Raw genomic sequence first — 23,588 nt, 5'->3', positions numbered from 1 at the left:
AAAATATGCTCATGACATGTTTGCGACCATCGCTTGGTCAGTCACTATGTCACGAATTTTTTTTCGCTGTGATCAGTTTTGCAAAATGTCACTTACATAGTCATGACAAATTCCGGCTGAAAAAAAAATCATCTCAGCGTCACGAGCTCTACTGTAATGAGCAGAGGCGAGCCTCAAACAGTTGGTGCGACCATCACATGCTTGGTGACACTGTGTGCAGCCAACTTTTGGTCAGTCACTTGGTCGTGATATTTTCAGTCGGTGATCATCGCGATGGTCATGGGAGATATGCGGTGCGTGCGAGTGGTTCTAAGAAACAAAATGAGCATGTTTTATCGCTCTGTTTGACCTGACAAGACACTCAAAGCAGACAGAGCGAGAAAACATGATCATTTTGTTGGTTGAGACCACACGCTAAGTATATTCCAAGAATATCGTGATTATCATAAGGATAAATGTCATGTTCAAGTGAGTGATCAAGAGTTGGGTGCTAAAAACAATGTCACCAAGCATGTGATTGATTCTCCAACTGTTTGAGTATAGTCACTGATCATCTCAGTTGTGTACGTGATCTGATTTGAGCGTGAAATAATGATTATGCTTGCGCCGGCATTAAGTTAAGCTTGTCAGTCAGAGTATCGCGTTGGACTCAAGTATTCACATGTTCTGCATGTCATGACGCACTTTTATTGGCTATCAGCAATGAGCATAAAGCTACCACGGATATGTTCATTGTTTTCGTTGGTGAAAATCTCGTGATACTCATGACTACTATTTCCTTTGCAAACCTTGACATTTTCTAGCTCAAACCGTCATTACTCTTTAATTAATCGAAGGGAATGAGTGAAACTTTGCATTTATGTCAAGTAACTATCATAATTTCTGTAGATCCGCTTGATTTTGAAATACTTCGATAAAATTTGTTAAGCCTAGTGTCCGCACTTACACTATCGTGCGATGATTTATGTTTGATTTATCAGTCTCCTAAAAAGATGAAAAATCTTATAGAAGTCTCAAATATTTTCAGAATTTTTGTTGTTGCAAAATATAACTCTGTTGATTCTGTTGTTGAGTTTGAGCGCAATTGATTCAGCAGCATTCAGCTGAGAACTGTTTAAAAGAGCTGAATGAAATGAAGTCGTCTATAAAGCTACAGTGGCAAGGAACATTTTAAATCTTATCATAGTTTGAACGATATTGTTACGATCATTTCATTCAGTCATCCTTTTTCATTTCAATGTCTTGTATGACTCAATAAGACTGTAATAAAACTCTCTTAAGACTGAGAGGGCCCATCTACATAACTATGTTAAGGTTACTCCTTAAAACAGTTTCAAGACCGTCAAAATGTGAAGCGAAACCAATCTATCAAAATTACAGCTTATTGCTCTAGATATGTTCTTGGGACGGCAAAATTCAGTAATGTGAATGAATTCATATTAATGAACATCTTTTTAGTTTACAAATGCGTTATTTTCAAAGTCGAGTCTTCAATATTTGTCGTGTAACCTCTGAATTTTTTTATCAAAATATCAGCATGGCTGACACATATTGACTGTCACACGTCACACGGTGATGCAATCTGTGAGGCATTACTAAGATATTTTTAAATAGCACATAGCTTTAATGAGCACCTGCGCAGACTTACAACTTTGAAGCATATCCACGTACAGGTAGTCTCCGAGGTACGCGGAACCTGCAATACGGTATATTTAGACAAACGTGGAATTCTGAATTTGATAGCTCTTTGAACAAATTTGACTGATTTGATACAGTAACAGTTTCATAATTTCAAATTAAATTAATTTGGAATTTTCAAAATTAAACAAAAAGGAGAAGACGTTCGCATCATTCAGAATCGTATATAATATAGATAGAAGATGAAACCTCCCACTGCAAGCAAAAGGAAAAGAAAATTAAGTACAAAATGGCAGAAAACCCGCGAAAAATCACTTAACCATCAAAACTCCAATTTTAGTGTTAACAGACAGTGTTTTGCTGGTCTTTAGAACGTTTTAAAAGGTTAACAACTTTAAAGACTGTAAAACCTCTTCAAAAAACATATTAAAGCTAAGTGGCTTACCGCACTCATAGTAAAGCATTCTTTACACCTGTTTAAGTGTGCAAGGTATGGGAGCTAACTGCACAAGCAGCTCAGCAAGCTCCTCACACGAACGGAACAAGCAACCAGGATTGCACTCCGTGCGATTGAGCGAACTAAAAAGAGACGAAGCTTTTTTCTTTCTTTCCCCCACGTCTTCTCCATTGCAATGTCTCTATTTCTTAGCCTGCACTGTTTCCCGTGTATGAAGCGGGAAAGGGAGAATTGAGCAAAAAACCAAAACCAGGGACAGCAAACTGTCATCTGCCAGAGTCTGCTGTGGACATTCCCATCAAGCGGCCGCCGCAGCACAGCCTCCACCAGCAGTGGGGCAAAAATTCTACGAACCATCCTGGCCGGTGGAAGTGATTTCCGACGCGTCTCTCGCCTTCAACGACATCTTTGGCAGCTTCCGGCAAACTCCCGGCTATCTCAAGTGCCGCTGGAGCTTTTTACCGGGCATGTGGGTACGCCTGTGCTGGGCCCGTTCGGTTGCAGTGAAAGGTTCATGCGTCGCCCACGCTTTCTTAATTATTTTCCCAACACCTCCCTTTAAACGCCCAGTGGGGTTGTCGGTGGGCCGCCCCTTGTTCCCCTTTTTTCCAGCCAACCGAACAATGGTGATCGTTCCGGTGCGCGTTCCCTTTTGCGATGAAAGCATTCCTCCTCCCTCCCGGGGGTGAATGAGTGCTACATAAATAATGATTATTATGAGTAGCGCCCGGTCGGGTCGGCTGGCTGCCGTTCCGCCAACGCCCTCCCACGTGTGATACGCGCTCGATACGGATGAGCTGGAATGAATGGGAAAGGCCGGGAGCGGACGCACGCAACGCCAAAAAGGGTGATGTGATGAGAAAAGTTTTCCCCCGCAAACGAGGGGATTTTACCCATCCCCACCAGTCTGTGAGTGTGTGTGCGCGACAGGTACGGGCGTGGCATTGAATTTATATGTAAATCTGATTAAATCATTCTCCCGCCCGGTTAAAAAGAGGGAGCTTTTTTGTGTGTGTGTAGAATGCTCTAGGCGCCACTGTTGGGGAGGGGGGGGGAAGGGGGGGGAGGATGATGATCACGGTGCGGCATTATCGCCATCAGCATGTGATAATGATACGGATGAGGAGCGCGTTTATTGATTGTAAAGCTACGAAGCGAGCTCGTGTCTAGGTTGGCTTTTGCGTTGCCTTGGGCGTTGCTTCGTGTCAGTCCCGCTGCAGCTACCAAGCGCTGGATGGTAACACTAATCCGCCAATACAGCAAAAGAACAAAAAAGAAGGGAAAAACAGCAGAACGGCTCAAAAACACACCAACATCCCGTTGTTGCTGTGGATTGTTTTTGCACTTCCTTGCGAATCTAAATAGGCGTCATCCATCAATTATGTAACGCTGATAAGGGGGCCAGGGGGGAGAGGGTTTCGTCAAACGTTACGATTTGTTACATAGGGGAGAGGGAGAGTTTAACTTTTGTGACGTAACGCAAAATAAAATACTTTTTTTTAGAATAACAAATGAGTAATAAATGAGGTTCTTCTTGGTGACTTCACAACCTTTGCGGTTATGCAGGTCTAAAAATGATCTCTGTACTTTGTATGTACTACGTAGCCGAATTGTCTGTTATTTGGTCCGTCGAATTTCGTTACCAAGGACGGACGGACAGAAAAATTTAACACAGAATCGTCACAGTAACGTTACATTCCGATACTGCGACGACCACAGTGAGGGTACACCTCGATGGTAAAGGCATTTGATGATAGTAGCAAAGCGATTCGCAAGTACCGACACGCAATTCGAAGCAAATGGCAAGAAAATCAACTGTAATATATCACGATTTACATCCAAATAATACTTAATTAATAATTATTTTTATTAAATTTGGTTTATTAATGTAATTTATTACTTATTGAATGCGATTCGTTCAGAAAGTTCGGTTATTTATGTATTTTGTAGTGATTGGAAAACTTTATTATTAGATTTCATTTGACAATTGATAGAGATAATTGTACTGATTTGACATATGAACTGTAAAAAATAAAATTTCGCGTAACTCGGGGAAAGACTGTACATGTATCAAAAGTACAGCCGACTCTTGCAAACATTACCAATTTAGTTCGATATTTGAAAAACGCTGCTGATGATCGTAATGGAAGTACATTGCAAACCGTGCTGAAGATCCGATTTTCAGAATTTTTTTGATGTTGATTGCTGATTGGAACAACATTTTTTGCGTAACGTAATTCATGGATGATGCCATAGATCAGCTTGAAAGGGAAGAAAAGTGTGATTTGTGTGTGTGTGTGTGTGTGTGGTGTGTGTGTGTGTGTGTGTGTTGTGTGTGTGTGTGTGTGTGTGTGTGTGTGTGTGTGTGTGTGTGTGTGTGTGTGTGTGTGTGTGTGTGTGTGTGTGTGTGGTGTGTGTGTGTGTGTGTGTGTGTGTGTGTGTGTGTGATTTTATAGACAACAGTTCGACGGGGTGCCAGTGTGTGTGTGTCGTGAACCCTCCGGCAAGGTTTTGGTTGCCGAATCGAATCAACATCGGCATACATTGAATCACCACCCCTTTGCTGCCGTGTTAGGATGGAAAATGTGTTATGAGGTGGTTGAAATTCAATCATGAAACCGTCGCACCCGCGTTTCCTTGTTCCCCCCCCCCCCCCCCCCCAGGTCGGTTCGATGCGGTGATTGATGAAGTGGTTCGAACGATTCGTCAAACGATGGAGATAAACAATCGAACTCCCAACGTTGGGTAGAATGCGTCGTCTCAGTGCCTCGGTTACAGGATTAGTACGATGGGTTTTTTTTTTAAAGCGAGTGGATTCATTTTACACCTAGCTGAATGTATTGTAGCAGGATGATCTAATGAAAGGAGCGGCAAAGGGACACAACAGACATTGCGCAAACTACGCAGCTCGCGTTCTATGCCGGTTGGAACCATTTGGTGATCATGTCACGGGAATGGCGCGGTACTGATCGCTCGCGTCACAAAAGCGTGTTGAAGATTTGTGTGAGAAGATATTTCTTTCCTTTGCGGGACTCGTTTCGTCGGGTGAAAACGGTAGATGGAGTAGATAAACACCAAAATAAACAGGTAATTTAGGTAATAAACAGGTATTCCTGGATGTACGCTATCAATGCGAAACCGGAAGCAATAAAGTATTTTGAATATTAACGTCAGTCAGGTTGAGGAAGTTTCAATCACATTATAGCTAATTTTCTTGATAAATTTAAGTTTTAACCACCAAATTAGTTAAATGATCTGTTTTCAACATTAAACATTAAACATTAATCATTTTGCACTTTTCAAATTTGTTTTTATGATTCGCATAAAAGGAAGTTTGTTTGGCATTTATTTATTTATAATAAATAAATAAATAAATAAATAAATAGATAAATAAATAAATAAATTTTGAAATATTTTAAAGAGATTTAGATGGTAATTATGTATTTGCTTTGTTCTTCCTAACTGCTACATATTGATTTCAATGATCCTTTTTGTATACAGTCTTTGCCACTAAACTTTGCCTTTTGCAAAACCTATTTCTGTCTACAAGACCCTAATGCATTTTTACAGTGTGTATTATGTTTTATCTGTAAGTTAATCGTTTTTTTTAAATAAATTTTAACAAAAAGTCAGAAATTGTGTGCTGAAAAACAAATCAAATCAAGTGAAATAACTAGAAATGTGGTTAAAATGATATAAAATTTAAGAATTATTATTGTTAGTTTTTCAAGTTTTTATGGACATGAAAAAAGGTGGCATATGTTTTAGGTGGAAGCAGTAGCTTGATAATTTAGGATTTTTACAAAGCAAATAAGGTTACAAAAAAGTTTTGAGTTTTGACCCTAGAGCTTCCTCCAGGAGCTTAAGTGATGAAAGTTTACTGAAGGTTTTACGGATGATATTGCTCTCACTGTCCTTGGTGAGCCTATGGAACTCCTCACACCCGACACCGTAAGTAGAATCGAGTCGTGGATGTATCAAATGAGTTTGGGAATCGCCCATGAAAAGACGGCATTCCTCATCATTAGTAGTCACAAGACAGTGCAGTCAGGTAGTATCCAGGTCGGCGATGGACATATTGAGTCGATACGTCATCTAAAATATCTTGGTGTGATCATCGATGACCGCTTAAGTTCCCGGGAGCATCAACGACTTGGGCGTGCGTAAAACAGTGTTGTGCGTATTGTGAACGAGTTTAGTGTATCTGTGCACGCATTGTAGTGAGCCTGTTACTCAAGTGAATGCGTACTTTCTGTGCTTTTGTGTGATAAGTGTCTCCAGGGCTGTCCTGCGGTCTTGCGAATGTGGTCCATGTTGCAATAGCGAGATGTAATTCCCCAAGAAGCAATCAGAAGGGAAGATGGCCCAAGGAGGCCCAGTAAACACGGGTAAGAATCCAATGATAACACCCGTGCGACAACGGGAGTTTTGCGAAGATTCCTCCTCCTTGTTAAAACAAAAAAACAAAAAAACGCACACACACACTAGTGCAAGAGCTTCACGCAATGTCGCGCGCAAACCGGCCCTGGTGACGTGACGCTATTTATGGCATAATTTGTCTATGAGTGTGTGCCTTCGTGTCATCGCGTCTCGTAAGGAGTGTTTCCCTCTTTCGGGGGGAGCCTGAGTGGTTGCCAAAGTAAACCAGAATGAGAGCCACAGAGACAGAGAGAGAGAGAGAGGGCAAAAAAGCGAAACCACCAGACAAGACCGATCCTGACGAATGATACTCATTAAAGCGCCACAGCAAACAGCACAAAACTCACTTACCTCCACACACACACACACACACGCGCGCGTGTAAATAAATGTGGTGCGCTTCGGTGCAAGTGATGGGGAGGGGAAAGGGGAAGGTTCCCGTGGAGAGGTTGGGAGGAATCAATTACGGTGAGCCGGCTACCCATATTGTGTAGTGTTTCTTCCGGTTTCGTCCCTCGGCTGATGCTATTATGCCAGCGCCACCCCGCCGTTGGGTTGGATTTGTGATGGATATATTGGCACACACACAAACACACACACACACACATACATACATACACCAAAGAAGCCCCACTCGAGCAGGGACGAGGTGGCTAGCTTCTTGAAGGATTCGGTGGGGAGTTTGGGTCTGCCCGAAGGCTTCGTTAACGGCGTTGGTGGTGGTGGTGGTGCTGTGTTTGGAAGGTGTATAAGTGTGAGTGACAGGAAAAGGGGGCCAAAGGGTAGGCACGGGTTAGGAGGACTACGTGAGATGAGCAAACGTGAAGCGAGCGCGTGAAATGTGACCGACATGACAAAAGCATGCGTCGGTCCAATTTCTCAAACACTGCGAATGCGGTCGCTCCCCCCATCCCCCATTGTAACCTTGTCGTCAACCATTCAAACCTGACCCCCCCCCCCGCCTTTTGGAGCACAGCTCGGCATGGCGGTGACCGGAGGCGGAATGAAGGAGGTGTTGGAAGAGGCGGAGTGTTACACACAGCAGCAAAAGAAGGACACCTTCCGGAACGACATCGATGGAGAAAAGAGGATAGAGATAATAATAATAGAAAAAAACGGGAACACAATCAGGTAAAGCTTTAAGAGGTGCTCACACACACACACACACAAGCACAAGCACACAATTTACCCACACAAAAGGGTGGACGATGCCGGATTAAGCCTACTCGAGCGTCACGAGAGACTTCCCGCTGCGGCTGCCAAGGCGTACAGTTGAGGGCTGCCGTGTATTGTGGTGACTCCACCTCTCGCTCCGTTCCTCCCGCCCCCCTTCCCCTATTACATCCTTGCTGTAACACTCAAGCTCTGGTTCCCCCTTTCCACTGGGCGACCCTCTGCGCAGTGTTAACATGTCGGGCGCACGTAATGCCGCAGTTATGAGCAATCGACAATGCGATTACTGCTTGCCACCTCCTATCCTCCGACCATAAATCCCTTCCCGTAGCGAGCGAACATAAGAAAAAGAACTGTACTATGTACCGTACACACACACACGTAGCGACACACAGAGACGTTCGCACACCGATCGAACGCTTCCATCAATCGAGCAGACGCCGAGCGGAAATAGACAATTGATTACGTGTAGTACGTCCAGAGCACACACACACACACACACACACACACACACACACACGCACACACACACACACACACACACCGGCGTGCATTCAGGCAGGATCGGCTTTCAAAACGGAATCGCAAAATGGCGCACTCGACGGCGCTTGTCATCGCGGAGCCTTGCCACGTGTCACCACCGTGTGTTTGGTGGGAGCGTCTTGAGGCGTACCTCGCCGTGGCAAAACGCTCGACCCACCCGTTTGCTGCTGTCACCGGCCGCTCCATTCTGTACGTGTGTGTGTGTGCGTGGGGGGGGGGGGGTTTACATGCTACCATTGCTGCATCGCCACGTGACAGCTGACATCGGTGGAGACGCCCGCATGGTTCACGGTGCGCACAGGCGGCGCTGTGAAGCTGTGGTGCCAACGAGAAGCGTTCAGTTGAAATAGCACGAGTTGTGAAGGCATGTTCTTGAACTGCTTAATCATATGCACCAATATCTGAAAAATGAAAAAAAAAAACAAAATAAATAAAAAAACAAAAAGGAAATAAATGCTTTTAACAAAAAAAAACCTAAATAAACAAAACATTTGGAGCAACGTCGAAGGAAAGGAAACACAGAAGTAAAAAAAAAAACCGCCGTAACCGTAACGTCACCACACGAGCGTTACAGAAAGCTGCGCTGTCACAAATGTATGCTTTTCGCGTTTGCCGTGTGCCGCCCGTTGCATACCTTGCAGGCGCACTCGGTGAAGCGAAACGGCGGCACCGTTTGTGGAAAGAAACTGGGCCTGAGCTCATGGGCGTGTGTGGGCGCGAATGAAATATTCATTCGAGCTCGGTAAACATAGCCTGACAAGCAGGGGGAAAAAGGCGGTTAAATGGATTTTGTTTAAGCCAACACCGTTCTTATACCCCCAATACCACCTCGGTCAGCGGCAGCAGCAGCACGTCGATTATCGTTCGTTTTCCTTCCGACGTGTTGCGCTACGATTCTTTGCACCGTTTTGTTTCGGTGCGGCACTCTGCAAAGAACTATGGAGGAAGTAATCAAAATAGAAAGAAGAAACAGGGAGAAGTGTTTGCGGCACCAGTGAATATGATTCAATTTGTAATGAAAAATGTAATATGTCAACAACGGTGCAACGGTGGTTCCGTTCCATCGCGAAAGGATTACCCCCGGAAGCCCGCGGTCCGATGGAGGTTGGGGAGGCATTGGGAAGGATAAACACGTGTGTGTGTGTGTGTGTGTGTGTGTGTGTGTGTGTGTGTGTGTGTGTGTGTGTGTGTGTGTGTGTGTGTGTGCACGTTTGTACGCTTGTTTGAGTTCTAAAATGGTTTCACGCGAGCAAGCAACAGCAAAACCAAAAAAGAAGCTACCCCCTCCGGGTGATTTACACGACGTTCGAGCGGTGAAAAATGCTCTCGTACAAGTGTGTTTGTGTGTCCGGGTGTGTGCGCAATGCTCTTAAGTGGGTGTTTACACCAACCGCACAAGGATATGTCACAGTGCCGAGTGCCGACATGTTCACGCCGCACAACGGGGTCCTGTTTTCGCCGCTGCTTCAAACTAATAGCCATTTTCTTTTCCCACCCAGCTCCCACCGAACGAGAGCACGCACAGGTGCACACGGAACTGCACGGCCGTACACGTATGCTGTTGCAGCAAGGCGCTATTGCAAGCGCGGAACGGGTAAAGCGTCCTTCAAATACGCTTCCCCAGCAAAGCACCACCAGCAGGCGCCAATTTCCCATCCCGTCTGGTGTTTTGCAGGTACATTAGCTGCACCGCGCTGCTGGGTGACACTTAACAGCGTCTTTTTTCTACCCTCACACCACAACTGTGGGTTTTGTAATGGTTGAATCGGAGGGAAAAAGTGGAGGGTGGAACAATTTTGCACACAATGTGGGGGGAAAAAAAATTAAGCTCGCAAAAACAGCGAGAGAAAGAAAGGAAACAGAAGCAAACGGGAGTTGTAAAAAGTAAAAGTAATTCAAACGGCAGGAATACAGCAGGTGCGGCAAACCCCTTGATTGAATGGTTCGTTTCGAGCGCCTGAAGGTATTTCATTTCATTTCATTTATTGATCCAATATCCGCCATCAAGGCTAAATAAAACAGACTTAAAACCAATTAAACACTAACAAATAAACAAAATAATTCATGAAAAACTAAGCCTAAATAAAGTAGTCTTGACCTAGCAAAAAAAAAAAATAAAAGAAAAAAAAACCATAGGTAGAGCGTAGAGACTTTCATACACTTAATCAAAAAGAGATTAAATGAAAACTAAGGAGAAGAATTAAAGAGAAATAGAAGAAAAATACGGTTACGGAAAGAGTTAAGAGAGGGCTCGAAAACAAAGAGATAGTAAAAGTGGTTAAACAACCTGAAACAGGATGGAAGAGGATCATTGAAAGTATAAAGAGTATGACGTGTTTCACTGACGAAGAGAACGAGAGGGAACATACAGCGAAATGGACGAGAGTGAATCAGGAGCATCAGTAGCAGAAAGTAATAAGCCACCAATAAAACATGCATGGAACACTTGGCGCCGGAAGCTCAAAGAGTGAAGATTGAATAACTGCAATCGCGTTTAATATGGAGGTAGTGAGGCAGTACCGAACAAACGACGAAAAGCAATCCTGGTAAAGAGGCGCTGAATGCTTTCAATTCTCGAACAGCCATCAGTAGTGGGAGGATTCCAGATGATACTAGCATATTCAAGAAGAGGCCTTACTAGAACACAATAAAGGTTTATTAGGAAGCTCTGATCTCTAAAGCTAGAGGTAAAACGTAAAATAAACCCAAGGGTTCGATTAGCTATTAGTAGAACCTCATCAAGCTGCAGTTTAAAGTTAAGACGACTGTCGAGTATAATACCAACGTCACGGATGGACATACAGGGTTTCCCACGATTTATTGGTTGGATCCCATCAATTTTTAGTGATTTCCCATATTTTTTTGGTGCGTTCCCACGATTTTTTGGCCGTTTCCCAGAATTTTTTGGTCCCATTGTATTGATATCCAAGCGGAAAATACCAATTTATTATGGGAACGAACCAAAAATCTATGGGATACGACAAAATATCGTGGGAACGCACCAAAAAATCATGGGATCTGACCAATAAATCGTGGGAAACCCTGTAACACTCTAAAGGCCGAGAGTCGAGTTAGAGATAGAGAGTATAGTTAAATAAAATAGGAGAAAGAGAGTGAGAGAAAGAAATAACAGAACATTTTTCAGGGCACAGGCGAAGTAAATTGGATGAACACCAATGAAAAATGCTTTAAGGTAATGCTGAAGTCTCAAACAATCAGAAGAAGATGAAGACACAGGTAAAAAGATTTTAATATCATCCGCATAAAGGAGATGACCATCAGGAGGTAAAACATTACAAACATCATCGATGAACAAAGAAAACAGACGTGGACTTAGCACACAACCCTGAGGGACACCTGACGTACAAAAACAAACTCCTCAGATCAGTACGACCCAGTTTTAACCCTGCAAGATCGATTACTTAAGTATGAGGACAGCCAGCTAATAATGCCATCACCAAAACCAAGTTTAGATAATTTAGCTAATAATAAAGAGTGAGGTAAACTATCAAATGCAGCATGAAAGTCAGTGCATATTGCATCAAGTTGGGTACCGACCTCAAGAGATCTAAAAATATTGGAAACAAAAGACATGAGATTAGCTGAAAGTAGACCTACCAGGCATAAACCCATGCTGTTGAGGGCTAATAGCGGAACTACAACTATGAAATATGGTTGGAAAGACACATAGCTCAAAAGTTTTAGCTGTGGCGCATGTTTGGGTTATCCCACGATAGTTAGAAAGCCAACAGGATTTCCAAAGACCAGGAAAGACCCCAAGAGAAAGTGAAAGGTTGAAAATTTTAGCAAGGTGTGTAGCAAGCACGTCCTTACAGTTTATTAAAACTGAGGCAGGAATGCCATCTGTACCAGGAGTAAAAGAACGGTTCAAACCAAATAACACCTGTGCAACTGTTTCAGAGCTAACCGAAATATCAGAGAGATTAATTAAGCTCTCTGGCGTGTAGAGTAGCCCACCATCGATTAAGTTAGGGTCACTAACCGGTCGCTCAAACTTTTGGGAAAAATGAGCAGAGAAGAGTTCACAACAATTCCATTTCAGAATCGATTTCCATCGAGAATCAAGTACCATTTCATTAGGTAACGTATGGCACCCTCTTCGTACCCTAACAAATCGCCAAAAGGATGCTGGATCAGAACGGAAACGCGATTGCAGTCTACTCGAATAGGCCTCAAAACGAGCCCTGTTGTACAATCGATGCAATGTGCACTACTTTTTTGAGCCTTTAAAGGATCTTTTATTCTGTCACGGCACAAGTAGGTGATGTGGCTTGACATACTTACTGCAGGACGTTTAATAAGGACAGGGGAAAAAAGCACTCCCGAAACCGCCTAACAGTATGCAATTTTATAGCATTGCAGTCTTTTCTATTACACATTGTTTCTTTTAAAAATCTTTTTTTGGGACGAAAGCTTCTTCGTTCCATTTTTAATGTACATTGTCTTGCATGAGCTTTATTTATGCTTTTTTTCTTTTCTTTTTTTTATACCACTGTGAACCACTTTGACGCGCCTGGCCAGCACAAACGACAATGAATGTAACTAGAAACCTGACAATTTACGTACTAGATACGTTTACTCAGCGCTTTCGGTACATTGTGAGCGCCGCTACGATCATGAGATTGCTGAAACTTCCGCGTGCCATTAGAGCGCACGAGAAACACACACACACAACGGGAGTGTAATCCAAAACCACGGAAAACTAATTAAATTTTCGGATCCGGTTGAAGATTGGGCGTCGCTTCTCTCGCCATTCTTACCCGGCGGCGTATTATGCAATGGAGTAAGCGATGGAGAGATGGAGAGAGCGAGTAGAAACCTACTCAGCTCACTTGCCGTTTTTTCTTCCTCCGATTTTTTTTTACACCCAAACCGGTTCCGCTTACCTGTGCACAACGCGCTGCTTCTGTAGGTAATCCAGCGCAGACCCTAGCTCGCACACCAGCAGTCCCACACTGGCTTCCGAAAATTCTACCTGAAAAAAAAAGAAATCAACCACACACAGAGAGAATGAGCGGGAATGAAAAATGCAAAAGACAACAACCGAAAAAAAAAACAAAAAAAAACGAATCAGTAAACGAAAATGCAATTTTTAACGGGCTGTAACCGCTCCGGTGCAGTGTTTTTTGTTATCCGCTTACCTGGTGCTGCAAATGATACCGTAAGTCACCGCCGGCCAACAAATCACAAACCATGAACAGGTCTTCCTCGTCTGTCCGCAACGTGCATGGCATTGTAACAGAGGAAGAGAGAGAGAGCGAGAGAGGGAGTGCAAAAAGTGTTGGTTAATGTTGTTGTTTTTTTTGTTTGTCTGTTTGCATTCAAATGTGAGCGCCTCGTCACGGTGGCTTTTACACAGCTACACTGGCTAAACTGTGGCAATTTATTAGATACACGAAAGCACAGGCAAAACATCAGCAAAAACTCGCGTTGTAATGAATGGTAACGAAGCGATTGTGATGCAGCGCACCACAAAGCAAAAAGAAAAGCGGATGGCTACCTGCTACTGCACTGTCGGGGCTTATGCATTTTGTTTTCCGCTAATTTGTAAAGCACAGCTCGCGCTTTGAGTTGTAAATGTTACATGCGCGTCGCTGTAAGCCCTATTGTTTTTATTTAGTGCGGCAAATAACAAGAGCACACGCAAAAACAAGCAACGGGTCGGTTAACGGTCGTTTAGCGGGCTTTTAGTGGTCATTTAAGCCAACATGCTCTCCCCAGCGTCGCTGGCTTACAGCTGGTTGCTGCATTGGCGAAACTAAACTGTTTCAAAAATGCAGGAAGCTTTCGCGGAATGGCCACGATGCTTCCGCCCGCCCGGCGTGCTAAAACCGATGTTTTCCGCCGGCTCAGAGAGATGGCAAATAAAATTGAAAACCCTACAGTGCTGTCAACTGCAGCATGCAGCACTCGCTCTACCAACTCGGGTAAAGCTGTGCCGTGAAGTAAGGGGGTATATAATAATAACACGAAAAGGAAAGACGACCCATAAAGCATTGCGTGATGGGCAGTCCTGGCTTTCTGGTGAGACGTGTGCTTGAAGGGCAGGGCGGGCACGGGACAGAGGGGCTCAAATAAAGTGAATCTATAAAGCTCGTCGGAACGGTACACGCTTGACGGCCTTCGTTAATCCTTTTCCGGTTTACTGCCCAGTTTGGCGAATAGCAAGGAGGCAGACAGCGTGGAGGAGTGTGATACATGTATGTGAGGTTGTGTGTGTGTGTGGGTGTGTGTGTATGGGTGTCCTACATGTGTTGCTGGACCTTCGTAATGAGTGACTGTGTCTGGCAGGGCACGTGATGTGAAAGCTGGCTGTGTACGATGCGGCTGCTATTTCGTACCGCGCTTACCTTGGAAGGAGAACCACAGGTTCACGAGGAAGGGATGCTCGAGGGAGGCGAGCAGCTCCACCTCCTTCAGGACGCCACCGAGCGCTCCCCGGCCGATGCACACGCTTCGACTGACGTACTTCATCGCGAACAGGTTGCCACTGTCCTTCTTCTGCACGATGCACACCTGTTTGAAAGCGCATGAGAGAGAGAGAGAGAGAGAGAGAGAAAGAGAGAGAGAGAGAGAGAGAGAGAGAGAGAGAGAGAGAGAGAGAGAGAAGAAATAAAAAAAATGGTTGGTGGTGTGAATGGGTACATGTGTTTCGGGAAGCTTAGAGCCGCGGTAGAAGGTAAAACAGTTGCACAGTTTGTAAGAAGATTATTTGGTTTATTTTATTTTATTTTATTTTTCTCCTTAGCTGCCTTCTGCCCTGGGCGCGTGAGAAGATTTATGGCTTTATTCAACGAGCGCTGTTTATGCGCGCCTAGATGACGGCAATTTGCCATACCTTTTCGGTAGCTGTTTGCCGAGCACGCCTTAAGGTATGCAATAAATCGTAGATGTAAACTATTACACTGAGTCGGTCACCAAATGTCAGGAGCATTATTCATAGTATGTGAGATGTTTTTTTTTAATTTATTTTTTAACATAACTGTCATACATTTGTGCCAAATGTGTAGTTGAAAAACATTTCAAGAGCGTTGAATAATATTTCTTAAAACACAGGAAACAGACCCGGATTTGTATTGGATTTGAACGCGCACCATTTCTGTGCATGCTCCGCATCTTATTGATTTGATTGTTTGATCCAGCTGCACTGGCATACGTTCCACGGCAACAAAAGCAGTCGATTGTTTGGCCGGGTGCGTTAGATAAACAAACAGTACAGTTGAAGTTCGCCGGCAGCGAGAGGAAACGCCAAAGCCAAATGAAAAAATAAACTGGAAAGCCCATCCCGGCTGACGTCAGCCGGGTACGGACGCCGATTGTGAAAGTTCACACAGCGGCACGAGACGGCAAGCAGCATGCCACGGCTCGAGTGATGTTGAAGGGCGTCCGCACCCGACTGTTGAAACAGAAAACAAAGCGAGTGTCAAAAACCCTGCACAAACACCAACAAATAACAAACGGCCGGAAAAGCCATCAATGCGAAATTTGCGAGCGAGAGGCAGTTCGGTCGCTGCCGCTGCTTGACATTCAATAAATCCTTTCCGATTGAATAATCATTCGATCGCGACCGTGTGCCGGCGAGGGAGGGGTGGGAGAGCCGTTGGATCCGTCCAGCTGACAGCTGCGTGCCAAGTTTATCTACCGTGGTGGGTGCGTTTTTTTTTATCTCGTCCTCTCGCTTGGCCCCAGGGCGGCGTGCTTCGAGGAAAAAGGCAAATCGGAAGAAAACTAAGGCAAAACGCGAAGCCTCTTAGTCGGCTGCTGCATGGGCGCGCGAAAAGGTCGCCCACTGCACGGTACCGTGATCGATTGTCAGATAATAGAAGTAAGAGGGACTGAAGAAATGGGCAAAAATGCGAAAAGAAAGGAAACAAAAGAGTGAGACACAACGAGAGCTTATAAATAAAAGCGCACAGCGGGTGCGCGTGTTTGCATACATCGCGGAACAACTGTACACAACCACAGCAATTCACACACATACACACACACACACACACACACACCACCCACACACACACACACACACACCACACACACACACACACACACACCAAACTGGCTGTGCATACTCAAACTGGCAAAGCCATTGCATCTAAGCACTTTTCCGTGTTTTCTCACGCTTAGCGGCTTTTCGCTTTCGGGGGCTTGCCGCGCGTCCCATCCTTCGCAGATCGGAATCGTCCTCGAAAAGCTCGCCTTCGAGAGCTGCAGTCGTATTAAAAATGTCACGTCTCTGCGCGACCGTGACCGTGGGTTGGCTGAAAGACATTTATAATAATAATAATAAAAATACTGCTAGCACTGGCGAAACGATAGATATAACCGAGAGAAGGGAAAAAAAGTAATGCATAGAAAACACGGGAAAATGCAATATTCCCCCTTGCAGAAGCACTGCCGAAAGCACTTGCGCGTGCTTAACCGTGTGCCCTTGCACACGGGGCCACAACACACGTGCGGAAGCCGAAGCAAAAAAAGAAGGACATGCTTTTGCTGTGCGAGATGCATAACCAAAGGCGCACACACTTCTACACCTTTCGATTGCCATTGAGTTTGGGCCATCGTTTCTGAATGCTGTTTTGCTAGCAGATAAGTGTCGTTGGGTAGATGGTTTTCAGTAATGCATATAATATAGATGGAGGGTTTGATTTGCACGCTGGGATGATTTTTTTGCTCAGTCGAGAGTTAACAACAGCTGCCACTGTTCAAAGCCTTGCAGGATCATTCAAACCACCTTCACTCGAGTCGTTGAGAGCATGAAATTACAGCTCAGAGATAGAGCAAAAATATATCCCTTTAGCGCAACTAAGACCAACACTGTAATTTCTTGAAATGTGCGATATGTTATCACTAAAAAGCTGGCTGTGATATACGAATTGCCGAAAGCCGAAGAGTATGGATAAAACCATTGTGTCCCTTGCCTTTGCCAATCAAGCTCATTCCCTTGTCATTTCATTACATGTAGTTCATTTGTTAGTTCATTTCATTTCTAATCCTAAGAGCTCATTCTCCAGTTCCAATCCGTAATTGCTCTAGTTCAGTTGAAATATTTCACCATTTGAAACAATTCACGAAAGACATGCATTTTTAATCAATCCAATTTTCTAAACTAACTATAATTCATTAAATTCAATTTCCAACAAAATGATTTGAAATTGGACCCAGTAACAGGGCTCGCAATTATGAAGATATTTAGTGTCTAGTATTTAGACACATTAAGTGAGACTGGTTCAGAACTCATACCTTAGAATTGATCTCATCCTCACGCCGTTCTGTTTATACATAATCCATACAAGTCTTAGATTACATGTCATGAACCTACACCGGTCCTGACACGGATGATCTGATTCTGCAATTGAACTATCACTGAACCCATACCTGTTCTGGAATTGATCCCGAACCCGTAGCGATCTAGAAACAGCTCCAATAAAACACAAAAAAGAAAATTCTGACCATGAATCGATCAGAAACTATAGCGTTGATCACATTAAGTCGGATACTTCATAGCTTCACTTATCTTCCAAAGTACGACTGTGAGACATCCTGGACATTCAATCCTTAGCCAAACTTTGCTTCGAAATATTGGCTGATGGAGTATTGAAATCGAATAATGGCGCCCTTCACGATTCTAGTAAGTTTTTTTTTTATATGGAGTTTGACAGTTGGCGGCTTAAATCATGTCAACACTTGATGCCTTGCATGCCTTTGTCGCCATGCCTATACACACCTTGGTCTACATACAGTTTGGAAATTTGTATACAGTGATTGACAGATGTATCTCACAATGTCCATCAGCAGATCTGTCAAATACTGAACACAAATTTACAAATGTATGTAGACCAAGGTGTATGTATTGAGAAGGTTGATTTGTATCGCTTCTGCTGGGCAACATTGTGGGAGACGTCTGTCAATCCCTGCATTTTTTTATTCAGAAATGAATTCAGAAATAAAAAATACGAACTTGTTTTGATATTTTTTCGAGCAGGTACTCGAATCTAATTTTAGCTTTGTGGTTGAAATAATCTATGCCGAAAAAAGCAGGCTAGTGTTGTGTGTGGTTTTGTATGGAGTGTTGACGTGATTTCAGCCGCTAACTGTCAAACTCAACTTAAAAAAGCTGACTAGTATCGTGAAACGCATTTACTACTAGAATCTCTGTAGTTCTCTATAGTAATAAGTTTTTTGAGAAATAATGCCATGTCTCGACATATCTAACCTAACGATCATCCATTACATAGAGCCATTGGAGTCAACATTGGAACGGCAAACTTTGTGCACAAATTAATCAACGCTGTACAGGTGCTGTGCAGGTGCAAAACCCGGTGCAAACGATGCGCGCCCGTGTTCTCGAGACCATTTGCTACCACAGTTTACTGCCAAGCGTTACGAGCAGCTAACCGCATTGCCTATCCCCCGGCCAGAACCGCTCGCTGGAAGCATTTGGTGTCGCGGTCCTCCTCCCCCCACATGACCTGGTGTGACGCCCACAATCGGTGAACAATCATGAGCGAATTCAATTAGACTTGATCAAACTTGCTCCCGGCAAGAGGAGGGTGCAAGCGGCGGGCCAGCCCAAGTTTGCAACTAATAATGCTTCTCGGGCCTTCTCGGGTCGATCCTTCCTGCCCTGCCGGGGTGTTGATGGGTAAACACTTTCACACGGCAAAGGTTTGCTTAGGTGCCGTCGTCCCTTGGCTTGGCACGGTTGATCTGTTTCTGGCCAGAGTTGCCCTGCGAGGTAGACGCAGTGGAACCGCAAGCTCCGAACACACTCCTGTTCTCTCGGTGCTGTGCGGTGTGAAGCCCACTGACGTACTTACTTCAATTCACTCACTCTATCTTCCTCTTTCGCTCGCAAACCATCAACATCCATTAAGCAAGCCAGGTCTCGGGGAAACCATCGAATAAGTGTCTGTATGTGTGTTTGCTTGTAACTGGGAGAACGCAGAAATGCACGCCAAACTGGTAGGGCACTTTAGTTTGCCTAATTTCATTACGAGCCACGCGCCGGTTTCGTGTCATGTTGGGCGGTTTTTGATGAGTGCAGCTTGCACTGACGGGGAGGTGGCCAACCTTCCTCAAAATGCAGAAATGCTGAAACGGTACCTTTAAGTTGGCATCGTTGGAAGTTGGCACAACTGCTCGAACTTGAAGGTGAAAGTTTGCCCGAAGCCCGGCATGACGGTTGTGTCCCGGAGGGACGTCGGTTTCATGGTTGGTTCGTGATTGTGTGTCCCGACGCGCTACCTGTCACGTCCAGCTTCCAGTCTGCTGGATTGGTTGAGTGCAGCACGAATATTGCACTGCATACATTTAGGCGCTTAAACAAGTGCGAATAAGGTAGCAGGTACACTTTGCGTACTTTGCTCTTCGGCCAGAAAGTATAAAGCAGCACAACATTGCTTTGCAACATAAGTAAAATTGCTTTGCAGGGTTTTCCAACTCACTTTGGATGATGTGAGCTGCACAATTTATCCCACATGAGACGCATTTCTATTGTGACGTGCTACTCGATTTTCAATTTAAGAGATTTCAGTGTTTTTGTTTCAAAATTCGCGTTGTTTTACACAGAATAAAAGCTTATCTTTGCTCTGGATTATAATTCATAACATTCATATCATAACATAATCTAATCAAATGGCAAAAAGACTTCCTAAACCATGTAAAAATAATTGATTGCATACTAGCATTGATGCATACTTTTTGTCGGCTGGCATAGCTGTGGCACGGGTTAAAAATACTCCTCAAAATATTGACCTGTTGGGCACGATAAGCATCTCAAAAGCCTTTCTAAGCCAAATTCTAAGCGAAAAACAGAAGTGACAAACGCAGGAACGTCAACAACATGATACAAATAGGTCTGTGGGACCCTTTGTTGACTCTTTTTAACGTGAAATGAACTTATTGCAATAGGAATTGTACTCTGTAGCACGCATGTTGGACAAATTCAATAGGAATTTAAAAGGAGCCTGTCGAAATAGGATCCCATAGAGTCCAATTCCCACAAGACGAAGTTCCCATACGAAAGAAGCAAGGAGGTGTCCCACTACTATAAGAACCCCCGAAAAACAGCTTGATGCAGAACAACCAACCTTACATACATTCAGGCGCTTATTTAGGATGCTTAGGAGTATTTTTAACTTTTACAGTACATTGTACCACACAGCCTCTCCAATTATTCGTCAAAACGGACAGCCTTCACACACACACACACACACCCACACACACACACACACACACACACACACACACACACACACACACACACACACACACACACACACACACACACACACAACACACACACACACACACACCACACACACACACACACACACACACACACACACACACACACACACACACACACACACACACCACACACACACACACACACACTTTCGTAGAATTTATTCCAAGCAAATGGCACTGCAAGAACGATCGATCGTCACTTCAATCTCTATCACAGACGGTAAATGTAAATAAACGTTCCTAAGCGAAGCATCAAGCAATTGCTCTAAAGAAGATTCCACTGGATGCCCGGTGCCCACACCGCCACCATCGACCGGTAAAACGCATCAAGAAGCTTCGCTTGCTTGGTGCTCCAATGGGTTCCGCTGTCAGTGGCAGCACAATGTAGCACCATCATCCAAAACTGGAAAGCAAAGACATCAGCCGGCAGAAGAAAACAGCCACTCCCGACGGGGGCTGGGGCGACAAAGCCTACTCACGGTAATTGTCATGCAAACAGCGGCGGCTTGTGAAGTGGAAAGCCGTTGCGCCCTTTGTAGCGTGCAGCGGCCAACTTTCATCATCGTTAGCTGTGCGCTCACGGCCATTTTTCTTTCCCTTTTTAACAGCCTCTTTCAATACGCACACACACACATACACACGTCGTGCTCAGCTCAGCCAGCGCCAAATGGGGAACACCTTTCGCTGGAAAAGCATGTGTCAACCGCCATTACATAGATCCTCGCTGCAAGTGCCAACTACTGGCGCTAAGTGCGCCGTGGAATAAAAACACAACCAAGATGAGCATTTCCCACCCGCCCGCTCCGTGCACACAGGAAGGAAGCAAAGCGTGGGCGAAGAAGAGGAGGAAGAAGAAGAAGAAAGCGTCCATAAAAAGTGACACTCTGGCAGTAAAACCTGGCAGGCTCGGGCGTTCAGCCAGCGCTCACCCAATTGGATACGTGATTGGATCTGTCCAAAACTCAAAGGAGCGAGGGCGTTCTCCACCAAAGAGTGTGTGTGTGTGTGTGTGCGTTTGGTTGTAAACAGGAAGAGTGAAACAAGCCAACCGGCATAGGCATGGGAAGGACAAAAAAAAATCTGCCGGAAATAAAACTCCTTCAAACATGGCTCGTTCATGGCAGCGAGCAGGAGTGAACGAGTGAGCGAGTGAGTGGGTAATGTGGAATGGTGGAGAGAACTTTTCACCCAGGAAGTTTCCACGGAACAAGCATCTGGTTCCGCCCTACCACCACCCCCAGGTTTCGCATCTCCAGCTCCCAAATTCAATATCATCACGCCCCGTCCCATAAAAGCACCCCCCCCCCCCCCCGTTTCCAGCGACATCTCTTTGACAATCGCAATCTTGGAGCGTGGCGTCGAGGTCACCGGTGACGTGCCGAACATTTTGACCATCCATCCGTTCGTTCGAAGGACCAAGGAAGGGGGCCAGTGAGGCGCCGGCTCGTCCAACACGATGGGACACGACAATTTCTTCATCAATCTGGACGGGGAGAACTAATGAAAAGAAGAAGAAGAATAAGAAGAAGAAGACACACACACACACACACACACACGCTCAAAACGCTTCCGCTCCTGCCAGCTGCTGTGTGGGGTCGTCTTCAAGCATATGGCGCCTAAAGTTATACATCACGCGTGGCACCGTGCGCCGCAGCAATATATGGCACGGCATTTAGGCGCAATAGCCCCAACCAAACACTTTCACTTCGGGGAGATCTTGATATTTTTTTCTATTTTTACTGTTGGTGCCGACACTGGATAGTACTGGAACGCTTCATCTGGCGCTGTGTTTGTTTGCGCTCATTGTATGTATTGTTTTTTTTTTGTTTTTCTTCCTCTTTTCTTTCGCCTGTCGCTAGCGAGCGGGTGAGCCTTACGACAACAAAATAAAAGCAAAACATCCGGCACGATGCCTTTCCCGGTTCCGGGTGACGATGGGATTGAAGTTTTCCTGCGCTGTTTGCTCTTGAAACCTTGCAGCTAAGTTTTTAACATTATGCTCCGGTTGACCAGCTGGCTTAAGCGGCGTGGTACCGCTCGCTTGCTGCCGCTAGCTGTTGTTTATTTATATTTTTTCGGACAGTACAAGCTCGTCAAGCAAGCCCGTTTTTATTGTTTGCGATGAGAGGGAGCAGCACGCCACTGCCTTACGCAGAACGTAAGCGATATTGCGCCAGCATATGGCGTTCGTGCTAATGTGCTGCAGCCTGCTAGACGGCGTGCTACAGTGAGCGACTTAAGTGTAAGTCTACTTGAAGGGGAGGGAGATATTTTGGAAGCTTTCCTGCAAGAATGTAGCTAGAAAGTGTGAAGAAAAGTCGCAAAAATAGCTCTATAACTAATAAAGGTATAATAAATACAAGCCACTCATGTTTAGAATAAAGTCTAGAGGCTCAGGAAAAGTTCTATTCGAAGAAAAAAAAATCACGATCCAACTAATGTTTCCAATTGAACACAAGTGCAAGACGGAATGCTGTTTGAAATCAGATTTAAATTAATATTTTATCTCTTTTTTTCCTAATCACTCATACAAGTTCATGCAAAAATGCCAAAATTTGAAATATTTGAAGAAAAAAAAACATAAAAAATAATTATGTTGCCAAAAGGAAAAATAAATAATCAAATGCCAAACGTCAAATGCCAAAACCAAAGACTCTAATGTACACTCATTAAATAACACAAATCATTCATTGACATTGATATATTTTCCTTGGGGGAGTGTAGACAAACACTTTTGTCCCGCACTGTATAATGCTGTACCAGAACCAGAAGGTCACCTTTCCCCCATTCCCCTTTTCCCGTGCAGCGTATTGGCTTAGATGAAGATGGATATTGAATTTGCCAGCTGGCACGATTTTTGTACTCCTTTCTTGTGTGTGTGTTTTTTTTTATGCTGTACGGAAAAGGGAAAGAGGAGACAGAGGGAGATGAAACAAGCATTCTTAGAATCAGCCATTTTTTTGTTGTTGTCTTCCTCCCTCTTCCACACCTAAATATCTCGCGCACACTTCTAAGGCAAAAGATAAATAAAACAGGCACGACAGTCTGGTGCGGCTGGTTCCGCCAACCGCCCATAATGGCATTTGAA

General features: G+C 44.4%; 1 protein-coding gene across 1 annotated transcript in view; it reads right to left on the bottom strand.

Moving 5' to 3' along the window:
• LOC121595416 (serine/threonine-protein kinase 32A) overlaps positions 1 to 23,588 on the bottom strand; it is a 78,959-nt gene that overhangs the window by 24,404 nt on the left and 30,967 nt on the right. Inside the window, exons 4-6 of the mRNA XM_041919385.1 lie at positions 14,602 to 14,767; positions 13,393 to 13,463; positions 13,138 to 13,226 (exon numbers count right to left, since the gene is read on the bottom strand). Of these exons, the coding sequence (XP_041775319.1) occupies positions 13,138 to 13,226; positions 13,393 to 13,463; positions 14,602 to 14,767 (326 nt within the window). The remainder of the gene's footprint in view (positions 1 to 13,137; positions 13,227 to 13,392; positions 13,464 to 14,601; positions 14,768 to 23,588) is intronic.

Source organism: Anopheles merus, chromosome X (genome assembly GCF_017562075.2).
Source record: "Anopheles merus strain MAF chromosome X, AmerM5.1, whole genome shotgun sequence".
Lineage (NCBI taxonomy): Eukaryota > Metazoa > Arthropoda > Insecta > Diptera > Culicidae > Anopheles > Anopheles merus.
Note: the sequence above shows the minus strand (reverse complement) of the source record. Positions and strands in the feature narration are given on the sequence as shown.